The 11,890-nt window shown below is 40.9% G+C and overlaps 1 protein-coding gene across 1 annotated transcript in view; it reads right to left on the bottom strand.

Moving 5' to 3' along the window:
• The window catches only part of LOC135216297 (bridge-like lipid transfer protein family member 1), a 183,064-nt gene that overhangs the window by 161,673 nt on the left and 9,501 nt on the right, over positions 1–11,890 (bottom strand). The window contains exons 2-3 of the mRNA XM_064251466.1: positions 1,558–1,715; positions 1,233–1,422 (exon numbers count right to left, since the gene is read on the bottom strand). Coding sequence (XP_064107536.1) covers positions 1,233–1,422; positions 1,558–1,715 — 348 coding nt within the window. The remainder of the gene's footprint in view (positions 1–1,232; positions 1,423–1,557; positions 1,716–11,890) is intronic.

Below are 11,890 nucleotides of genomic sequence, written 5' to 3'. Positions count from 1 at the left end.
CTTTAGTTTCAAGTCAACATCAAAACTGTTTTTTATCAATATCAAGTGTTATATTGCTGTCACACTGCCCACAATACGTCGAACTAAAAGCGTCTTATAGAGCTCTCAAGGGTAATGAAACTATTTCTCCATCATTGCTTACACTCAGATCTTTTCAGTCATATAACTTCTCAATAAAAAAATCCTTAGGTTGGCTCCTGATAAAACACTGACATCACCTGCTACGTCAAGGACAGCAATTACATTTTGAAAATGCTCATTCTCCTCCTCCTCCCCCTCCTCATCATCAGATAACTTCAAAACAAAGTCGTCGGTGCCATCATCATCATCATCTTGATATATTTGTGCAAGGGAATAATAGATTTCCCTCGGAGCTTTGTAATAGGAAGTATTTGGCATCTCTTCAGCACACGTGGATGGTGGCGACATGTGAGAAGCTACATTAGCTCTGTCTATACTTTTAGTTTCAAGATAAGTTTTGATATTGCGAGAGCTTGCTTCCCTTCATTTAAGTAAACTTCTTTTTTGGCATGTTAGTAGTATATATAATACACAATTGATGTCCAAAAGTCTGAGGAAGTGTTGCAATTGATTGAAAATAACAAATGGACGATTGCATAAAACAAATACGAGAATTCTCTCTCGAGACAAGTGGCTCACGTTATTCAGTCATGGGAAGAGTTGCCATCTCTATCAGAAAAACATATTGTACGCCATACGAAACAAAATGCAATAAAAAGAAACTCAAATACTTGAAGAATGAATGGAAAATGAAATAGTAAAACTCCCCCTAACCAGACCTTTAATTCTCTACTTGGATGTGGCCTTTAAATTGGCCTTTAAACCATTTAAAAAGCTTTGTATCAATATTATCTTTTGTGTAGCAGTGGCCGGGACCCAGATGTATGGAAATATGACGATAACTCATTTTCACGAATTTGAGCCAGTATCGGCAAAATTACAGGCCTCCGATACCCTCAAGGCATAATCTTGACTATATGATATTGGTATTTTTCATATTTGAAGATAAAATAACATTTAAATGATTTATCTTTAAATGACACTAAAACCAGCATTTTATTATAAAAAATAAAGTCAGAACCCATGACAAAAGATTATCTTTAAGCTTATAAGTGGTGACCACAACCAAGTGTGCTTAACCTATGATGAGTTTTGGACATCCATCCCCAAAAGATTATCAAACATTGACAACATAAGTTCCTGGGACAAACCTGCGAGTAGCATCCTCATCCTCCTCAGCACACTGCTTTAGCTTCCATTCATCTCTGAGAGTTACAGCAAATGAAGATACACGTCCCATTAGAACACTGGTACCCATGTAGTCCAAGCGAGACTGGGATGCAAACAATTTCATACCCACTGTATGATCAGGTTCCATCCCAGGATCTTCACGAATTTTTACTGAAATACAAATTTCTATACATAAACAAAAAATCAAACCAATTTCCCTTTACAGCAATACCACATCAGAGTAAATACAATTAAGCAACAGAAAATGTACAGAATTTGAATCATTAACAGTATCACAACACTTACAGTAAACATTAATTTCGGACAATTCAATGGTACCACCAACGATACCACCCTTAGCATCTAATCCTGAACCGCCTAAACTGAGTCCAATGTGCATGTTCTTGTGGCCAGTGCTTCCAATTGATAATCTTCCATAGGCTTTAAAGTCTTTGGTAGTCCACCTAAAAATATGAGAACTCATCAAATCTGTTTGGCAATTAATAATAACAAAACCAATTCTTTTTAAGGAAAGTGCTATACAGCCTAATTTAACGTAATATATTTCAAAACCTGAAATAAATATCTACAGCATTATGAATTACGCTACAAAGCAATAATTCTGGCTAACAAAATCTGAAGAAAGCTTATGTCTAAATAAGTTTTCTTCCTGTTTTACTCAAAAGTTACTGTGTAGTATATGCACAAGAGTTACTGTCCATGTGGACAGTAACAAGTGAGACAAAATTTTGAAGACCTACTTATCATGAAGTTAAGAAATGTGTCATTATAACATCTTGATTTTCCCGCAAAACATGACCGTACCATATATACGTACTCATGTAATGCGTGATCTTGCATATCGTACAACACCTAAATTTTCACCCACAAAAAATTATTTTGTCATTCATCTTGTGTATCATGTGAGGGCCTTTTTTGAGAAACCAAATTACAATAGACAAACTTCTCCTCCATCTCTATATCCCATCTTCTAGTTAAGCAATTTTAAAAAGTAAAAGAAAATTATATAAGTATTGTTAAAGACATACAGCCATAAACAACTGAATGAAAAACAGCCGTTTTACTGTGAACAACCAAAATCAGATAACAACAGCCGTTTTGCTTCCATTTCAACCATTGTACGATAGTACAGGCAGTCATGGAGTTCCATTCCATGAAAGCTAAGATTTCTGATAATCGAAAATTGGCGATTTTCAGCATTTACCAGAGAAGTACATGAAATTAATTAAAGAGATGTACCAGAATGTATTTACCAGAGTGAGGAGCAGTGTTGGGGAGACGGAGGCTTTTGGGGTGAGAGTAGGATTACACCAGGGATCAGCTCTGAGCCATTTATCTTTAACATAGAGATGGATGTTATAATAGAGGAAGTAGGGGAGGCAGTACCATGGAACTATTGTATGTGGATGATATTGTTCTGTGTGCAGAGAACATGGAAGATTTGGAAATAAAATTGGAAAGATGGAGACAAGTACTGGAGGACAGAGGAATGAGAATAAGTAGATCTAAGACAAAATGTGTACCACCAATGAGGGGGAAGATGGAGAAAGTATTCAGCTTGGTGGAGAACAAATCAAGAGTTGATAAGTTTAAGTATTTGGGAACAAAAGTATGGAAGAAGAAGTAAAACATCGAGTACAGGCAGGCAGGAACAATTGGAGAGCAGCCTCTGAAGTTCTTTGTGACAAAAGAGTACCGCTGAGGTTAAAAGGAAAATTTCACAAGACGGTGGTAAGAACAGCAATGCTGTATGGTATGGAAACAGCAAGCATGAGAAAGACAGAGGCGGAGAAGATGGACGTGGCAGAAATGAGAATGCTTAGGTGAATGTCTGGGGTGACAAGAGAGGATAGGATCAGAAATGACTACATAAGGGGGTTGACTAAGGTGGTGGAAGCAACAAAGAAAGTGCAGGAGGGGAGGCTGAGATGGTATAGACACTTGTTGAGGAGAGATGAGGACCACACTGGGAGACATACTATGAGGATGGAGGTTCAAGGAAGAAGAAGAAGAAGAAGAAGAGGGAGACCAAGAAAGAGATGGAAGGACTATGTGAGAGGAGAATTACATGAGAAGGGAATTGATGAGGCAGAAGCGCGGGATAGAAATATATGGAAACTACTCATCTGAAATGGCAACCTCATATAAAAATGGGAACCAGCTGGGAAGAAGAAGACCAGCACTGATAACTGGATTTTGGTGCCATATATCAACTGGTGATGTCATCTTAGTTAAGGACAAAACCTTGGACAGCAACCGTTGGCTGATAGGAGTCATTGTCAAGGTCTTAGAAGGATCCAACAGACACGTTTGGAAGGCGGAAGTGCGATTCATCTTGAATGGAAAAACCTTCAGTTTTAACACGGCATATTGTGGACATGATACTTTTATTGGAAAATGGTTGAGGTTACTTAGATTATGTGTATTTCTTAGCCATGTGTTAATTTGGTAGTGATATTCATCAGATATCAGACAGGGAGTGTGCTTTATCATATGCTGTTTTGGGCTCATGTTTGCTGCCTTGATGAGTGATGTTTGGTGTTAGCCCCTTTCGTTTTTTTTGTTTTGTTTACGTTTTGTCTTGTCACGATTGCATGAAGTGGTCCGAGGGACTCTTACAGTTTTCATGAAGGGATAATGTTTGTTGTGTGGTGTGAAACCCTAATTTGTTAGCATTGTTGCTTAAAACCTGTCTAGTGTGTAAGAGGTTGAAGCATTCCGTGGCAGACTACATAGTAAGTTGCCTGTGAAAGTTCTTTTGATGTGTTAGCCTAAAAAGTTGTATCTCATTTTGCATTGTGATTCAGCATTCCCATGATTTGCAGTTTTGTAATGCTTTGTCAGTTTGAGTAATTGTAATTTTCCACTTTGTAAATTCATTCCAATTTGTTTCTCTTTTGTAATTTTTCACAATGCATTACCAGACGTTGGACAATAAAGAAATATCATGCCAATAAAGACTTGACTTCCTAGCCTGGTCGGTTTATCTAGCTGGACAGCAGTATAAGATCTACAGTAAAGAAGAATCTGACACACACATTGGTGTTCATGAAAGATCAATGCAAAGCCCTTTGGTGTTTATGTTAATAATGATATTTTCATAATAAAATAAATTTTTGAACATACTTTCCTGGTAGTTATATATATATAGCTAACGTCCCTGACGTCACGGCAGAATTTCAAAACTCGCGGCAATCGCCGATTGGGTTTGTCAGGTGCACCACCTGTGCGCCCTCTACCCAGGTACGTAGAACCGTTCCAACTATTCCTCAGATCTTCCATGCCCTAGTCTCTAGAGGGGAGGAGGGTGGGAATTAAATTATTATAGTGGGGGAATAAGGGACATACCTACCAGGTAAGTATGTTCAAAAATTTTATTTTCTTATGAAAATATCGTTTTTTAAACATCTAACTTACCGGGTAGGTTAGTTATATATACAGTAGTACCTCGAGATACGTAAAGGCCTCTACTTACTATGAAAGACTCGAGATACGAACGCAATGCGAAAAATTTTACTGCTCTACATACGAAAAGTTTTCAAGATACGAAAGGTTGTTGCTGTAAAGTCCCGAGATTCGCCCGGACCACCGAGAACAATTTTAAAACTCCCGCGCCGCCAACTGAGTAAACTCGCCACCATCCTCCCGCTCTCCCATTGGTTCCTGATGCTAGTCACCCCATAAGGTCATGCTCTCCTATTGGTCAGCATCTACCCCTTGTGCTTTAAGTATTCTATTGGTAAAAGGTTTGCTGTAAATTGAAAAACTTATTCATGCAATACATTTAATAAAAAAAAAAACATTAGGTAAAGATAGAATAAAGAATAGAAATGAATGGTTATCATACTGTTTGGTAGTTTCAGTAGTTGAAGAGAGATAATGAAAATTTATGGCTTACTGTGTAAAGTGATTGCTTGGCGATCGTTCGATACTAGTAAGTGCTGGATGTAAACAGACGTTTTGGAAGCTTTTTTTTGTTTGCTTTGTTTATTGATAGTTAATGGTTACTTAATAATTATTTGAAATGAGTACATGCAATACATTTAATAAAAAAATTGTGAATTAGATATCAGAAAATATATAAAATAAACAGTCTACCAACAAATAGGTATTTTTTAGAATTCTTCTTCTGTTTTATTATTACGTTACGTATTACGTATGTTTCATTACAGCTGTCAGTAACTCGGTATTTCCTTTAGGTAAAGATAGAATAAACGAATAGAAATGATTGGTTATTATACTGTTTGGTGGTTTCATTAGCTGAAGAGAGATATTAATGACAATTTATGCTTACTGTGTGCTAGGAAAAATGATTGCTTGGCGCTCGTTCGATACTCGTAAGAATGTAAACAATCGATTGGAAGGTTTGTTTTTTCTTTGTTTGTGTATTATTAGTTATTGATTAATTAATAATTATTTGAAATGAGTATACTGATTATTTATAAATTTTATTGGCATATTCTAAGCTTTTAGCTCTTAGGTTTAGATGTCGGAATCATAGACTAGGCTACAGTAGCAACCGCTAACATAGGCTAGGCTTCTAACATAGGCTAGGCTTATTGCTAAGGGACATATGCTAAAGTCCTAATATATGCAGTAAAAATGGGGTTGAACATTACATGCAGTTGAATATTACTCAAGTATGTACAGTATTTTGCCTTTTTGGAGACATATTTCTTCCGTCGTAACCCTAGAACATGTGTTTTAGGCCTGGAAGATATAATTTACTGGGGTTTTTGAGGGCTTGGAAGCGGATTAGCCATTTTACATGTAAAATGTGTTCCAAGATACGAAAAACTCATAATACGAAGGCCGTCTCGGAACGGATTAATTTCGTATCTCGAGGTACCACTGTAGCTGATTGACACCTTTGGTGGAGGGTCAGAGACAGCCAACATCGTTGTTATTGACATAAGAGTTAATAAACAAACTCACGGGTTCGTACCTGTTTAAGGAAGCTGACTTTAATGATCTCCTGCCTCATTATGTCTGCTTTACTTAAGAGATCCAGCAATCCACCCAGGGGGCTGAAGACCTCAAGGAGCTGTCAAACCGGTGCATAACCTCTATGTGACAGGACCTCATCCAATACCTTGTTCCTGGGCGCTACCAAGGAACAAGTTGACCACCTGACTAAGGATCAATGATTGTGGGAGACTGCGTCCAGTCTCCACAAACAACCATAAAATTCAATAGTTCCTAGGTAAGAAAAAGAGTATTGGTTTATGGGATTTCAGGGATAGTCCCTTGTCCCACTACTGGATGAGCTGCTATGAACGGTCCCAGCGTGTAGCAGTCTTCATACAAAGTTTACACTTGCCCCAGATAGTGCGACGCAAACACTGATTTGCTTCTCCAAAAGGTTGCGTCCAGGATATTTTGAAGGGATCTATTCTGTTTAAAAGCTGCAGAGGTTGCTACGGCCCTAACCTCGTAAGTCTTCACTTTTCAGTAGCCCGAGATCCGCTTCATTACATGCTGAATGTGCTTCCTTGATTAAAGGCCTTATAAAAAACGATAGCGCATTCTTTGACATTTGCAGAGAGGGGTTTCTGATAGAACACCAAAGCCCTCTGAATTGCCACGTAATTGCTTCGTTCTTTCCAGGTAATGCCTCAGGGACCTTACTGGACAAAGAACTCTCTACTTCCTTACCTGTGAGATCCGACAGGTTTGGAATCTCGAACGATTTGGGCCAGGGCTGAGAAGGGCGTTCGTTCTTCGCTAGAAATCCCAGCTGTAGAGAGCAGATAGCATTGCTCTGTCTGAAACCTACAGCTTGCTAAAGGCATGGATTTCACTGACTCTTTTTGCTGTCGCTAGACTAACTAAGAAGAGAGTTTTCATGGTGAGGTCCTTAAATGATGTTTTCCTGAAAAGGCTCGAACCTATCACTAATGATAAACTTCAGGACTACGTCCAGATTCCATGCTGGAGGGGACTGTAGTCTCTCCTTAGTAGTGTGTTGAAGGATCTGAGAAGGTCTTGGAGATCTTTATATTCAGACGTCTATGTTCCTGTCACTGAAGACATCTGCGAACATGCTTATGTATCGCTTAATGTTCGAGGTCGAAACGTTACGACTTCTCTTAAAGTCTGCAGCGAAGAGTCTCTCATTCTCCTATCCCATTGCAGCGAAGATTCTTCTTCTCGCAATGGATAGGACAGCGACACTCCATGGTGGGTGTCCATGGTATGGGTACTGGGACAATCTATTAGGATGAAGTAATGATTGTTCTGGAACAACCTACCTAAGTCCACATCGGTATAGACCGTAACTGACTCGGCGCTCTGACAGCTGCCTACTGACTGCGTTCGGTAGTGAGGCAAGTTGTTCCAAGCATCTGAGCAAGTCACATGATCTTTGCCTTTTTTAAAGGGTTTATGCCGAGAGGACCATACAATTGTCTATTTGTTTGTCACTGATGCTGGACGGCGAGGTGGTGAATCTCTTAACGAGGTGATGTTTCTCTTAAGGCATGTGCCCAATAGACGAAAGTCAATTGCCCTCTAGAGACCGAGTCCTTTATGGCAAGACATTCCAATAGTAGTTGAATCTCAGCTAAGAAAAAAGAAAAACAACACTATGTTCCATTGAAGACGAAGGTGGAAAGTGAATGCAACCTACATCTTCACAGCCGAATCGAGAGAAGGATTCTCAAGGTTCTGAATCTGTGCTTACAAAGGACTGAAAACGCTAACAGCTATTTCATTGCTGTAAGGTGAGGGGTTGTAGTGCAATGAAAGCGGGGTGGTTTTCCAGTAATGAAAAACACAGGGAAGTACTATTTCTCATGGGCTGATCATTTGGAAGTAGAGCTGGCAGGTCGGGGAGCGGCGATGTCTTCCGTATATATCTGTCAATTCGGGTGAACAATGAACAATTGCACCCTTCCGAATACGAGATATTTTGAAGACAAATTCAGATGTCTGAAGAAAACATTCCGCATTATCGCAATGCGATACAGTGGGAGACTAGTAAAGATTTCTGTTTACCGTGCGGTAAACATAAAGATGAAAGTCCAGAATATATATCTCTGTTGAAAATTCTCGCAATATCCAAGGGGGATGCAGAATATGTCATTCATGTATGCGAGAATCCCCGTTAATTCAGAGACATAAGTCCAATATTGTTGGAAAGAGAAAAGGTTCGGTAGTCAATCATTGTAGGGGAGAGAGACATAAACGACCGTGCATCTCGGAGAGCAGCTGGTACTGGGATGTCTTTCTGCAGTCCTGGCCTACTCAGTTAGTTCTTGCTCATTCGCTATCCTGAGTTGCCAGGTAATCCATTCCTCGAAGGAATGCGTTTGGCTAGAATAATCGAGCATTAAAAAACAAAGGGATCTATTATGCCTCGAGCAATTATATTTAACCGAAACGGATTTCGGTAAATACCAAAAACTAAGGTGGTGTTGTCGTGACCATACCATAAGTATCTTAAAATCGAAACTGGTAACTCCTGGGAAGATGCAGACAGTCCCGAGTTGCAGTTCCATTAGGATACAAGTCGTCTCGGTCACAAACCGTAGAATTAACTACGGTATGCGACTACCCCATGGACAATTCAACTGCTTAACAGAATCATGTCTCGAGGGTAATATACGTCCATATATTTGTAGGTTTCTGTACAACGACTTCCATCCTAAATTTATCTATTTTATATGAGAGAGAGAGAGAGAGAGAGAGAGAGAGAGAGAGAGAGAGAGAGAGAGAGAGAGAGAGAGAGAGAGAGAGGTCTTGTGTATTTTGTGTGTTTAGGTAGGATTATGGTAAAGCTTTGGGTAATGAATGAATATTCTTGTTTTATAATTTGTAATGTTACTATTATATAAAAATCCCATTGGTATAAAAACAAACTAAAAAAGTAAAATAAAACGACAAAACAAATGAAAGGAAGGCAGAGGTAGTCTGCTTTAGGTGCAGTCGCACTGACCATGCTTTTCATTTCTGTCCAGGGTTTGTCAAGGTCGTTGACGATCGCTAGTTGCCGTACAGCATAAAACTTTTTACTATATATCTTCCAAAAAATGCGGTGTTTGTATATGTTTTTATTGAAAAATATTTATGATATTTTTATTTTCATAATGTATGAAAGCACTTGTAAAGTTCAACACTTCGAGATACAAGATCGAGTACATTTATTTTGTTCTCGTTCTACTTCAAAATTACAATTTGGCAACTTTTATAGGTTCAATACCTTATCCAGTGTCGCCAACACTGGCTATAAAACTTCTGATTTCACCTGTAATTACACCTATTCATATATATACCATCGTTATTCAGAAACCGCTGTTCGAAAAGCATTTTCTGGGCTCAGCTCGTGTCGCTGCGCGAAATATCCTTTAATCTATTATTTCTAGGGTAAATGTACTAACACATACCAGAGAATAAATAAATAAAGAAAAAAGATCAGTATAACTGGACTCCGATTCACCCTCCAAGAGGGTGTCGGTATGAACACTATGGCGAGTGAGACCACTACCACGAGCCAAATGCCAATAGAATTCTCCCACTACAAAATCCCTCAAGAGAGAGCCGACCCACAGAGTGGTGGGCAGCACCTACTACTACTACTCCATCCCATGCTGCCGACTGCTGCGCCTCTGGTGGCCATCCTTTTAAGTTAGCGCACATGATTCACACGTGCCCCTTTTTTACTCGTTTTTTGTGCCCTTTTCTTTGGATTTATTTACCATGGAGCGTGCAGCCATCGCAGCAGCTTAAGTTAAGTACTCAGTGTTTATTGCTATTTGGTTTTTTCCGGCCCTGAGCCCGTATTTGCCGTTTTTTAGGTATAAATACGAACTCTAGGTCGGAAGCATGGCGCATGTTCTGCCTCGTGGTGGGTTCGTTCTTGGTCGCCCATACCCAGAACATCCCCCTTACTTAAGTACGCTCTTTTTTCTATTATCCGCTTTGTTTAGGGTACGGTCTACACGGTTTGTCATGCATGCATGTCTTTTACCTTATGTAGGCTCCTTCCATCCTGACCCTAGCCACGGCTCTTAGTATCGCCTCGGCTAGCTTTGATGGTAGACTTGCCTTCGGGGTTAGTCGTACACTCCTGGATTTTTTCTCCTACTATGTTGTTTTCTTTCTTTCATTATTATTCATCTGATTTATTTATATGATATTTGTTTTAGGTTAGTTAGGGCGTCTGGCTTGCTTAGCCTAGGTTATGGCCCATAGGGCCTATATGCTACCGCTCTTCAGTTCGGTTGCTTCCCGATAGCATCTCTCTGATCAGTTTGGTTATGTTTCTAGGCTTAGTTGTCTATTGTTTTGTCTTACCGCCCCGTGGTCACTACGTGATCACGAGGCAGCCAGACGCCTGTCCAGTCACCTTCCCCCCCTCCCGCTCTTCTATAGAGTTCGGGGGGGTGGGTCGGTCTGCCCATGCTCGCTCCGCATCACCCGAGCCTGCCTCCCTTTTCTCCCCCTAGGCGGAGGAGTAGAGGGACGGGACAGACCAGACTGGACTCGACCTCTCCGGCTTCTCGGTCCGGCCGGATGGTAAGGTGGGGGGGGGACTGGCCTTTCCCCCCTCCGTTACTAGCCCGAGTCTGTATGTCCTCTCGCTCTTTCCCACCTTACTAGGGCTCCTTTACCACCGGAGACCTGGCATCCAGCGGAAAGGTGCTAGTCCACCCAGCAGGGTGGACCGGAGCATACAGTTGGTCCCTTCTAACCACTCCGTCTCGCTGAGTTACAAAACTCCCGCCACGCACGGGACTTAGTCCGGTACGTTCGAGTTTTAGGTTTAAGATCTTTTATGTTTAAACTAGTAAGTTTATCTTAAGTACCTTAAACCACCCCCCCCCCCCACCCTTACCTGTCTCACCGGATCTCTCCGGGGTTATAGCCTATTCAGGCGATAAGGGAGGGGTTATGCCCAAATTTTTTCCAAGCTCCGGCATGCATCGGAGTTCTTCTGTCCTTTAGCCTGTAAGTGATAGTCTTTAAGATACTCTTGTGTCTTTTCACTTACAGACCACCAACTGTGAGCATCCGGGATGCGCCGCCACACTTCAGGACACATGTGGACACGAAGTTTGCCGGTCCCATGCTCCATGCTCGACTCCGCACGGGGACATCCAGGTCTGGTACCACGAGAGTGTTACCATCTGTTACGATCTGGTGAGCCAGCTCTTAGACGGGGTAAGTATTCCAACTCCGGTAACTGGTCCTCATTTGTTATAGTGCTTAAGTTTTTTGTTTTACATTAATCACCCTAACTTAAGATAAAATTCAGGGTCTTATAGCCCCTATAAAAATTTTAAGTTAAGCTTTTAATTGATTTTAGTTTTAAGTTATTCTTAAAATCTAATCAATACCCTCTCTTCCAGGCTCCGGCTCCGTGAGGGATACCGCACTGGCAACCCTGCGGGCCTGGGTCGGCGGTTTTGGGAAGAACGCCGCCAAGGGTATGCCCTACATCCTTGAGAAGAGGTTGGCGGTACTAATCTTCCCCGGAGGCAAGGCTACGGCTACGTCGACCCAGCAGAGGCGGCCCCCCCGACTATCGCTTTCATCCAGCAACAGCTGGCTGCCTCGTTGACGGACCAAGGCCAGGACATCTCCTCGGAAGTCCGCGACGCTTGATATCAATATGGAA

This window comes from Macrobrachium nipponense, chromosome 6 (assembly GCF_015104395.2).
Source record: "Macrobrachium nipponense isolate FS-2020 chromosome 6, ASM1510439v2, whole genome shotgun sequence".
Classification (NCBI taxonomy): domain Eukaryota; kingdom Metazoa; phylum Arthropoda; class Malacostraca; order Decapoda; family Palaemonidae; genus Macrobrachium; species Macrobrachium nipponense.
This window is presented reverse-complemented; position numbering and strand designations above follow the sequence as displayed.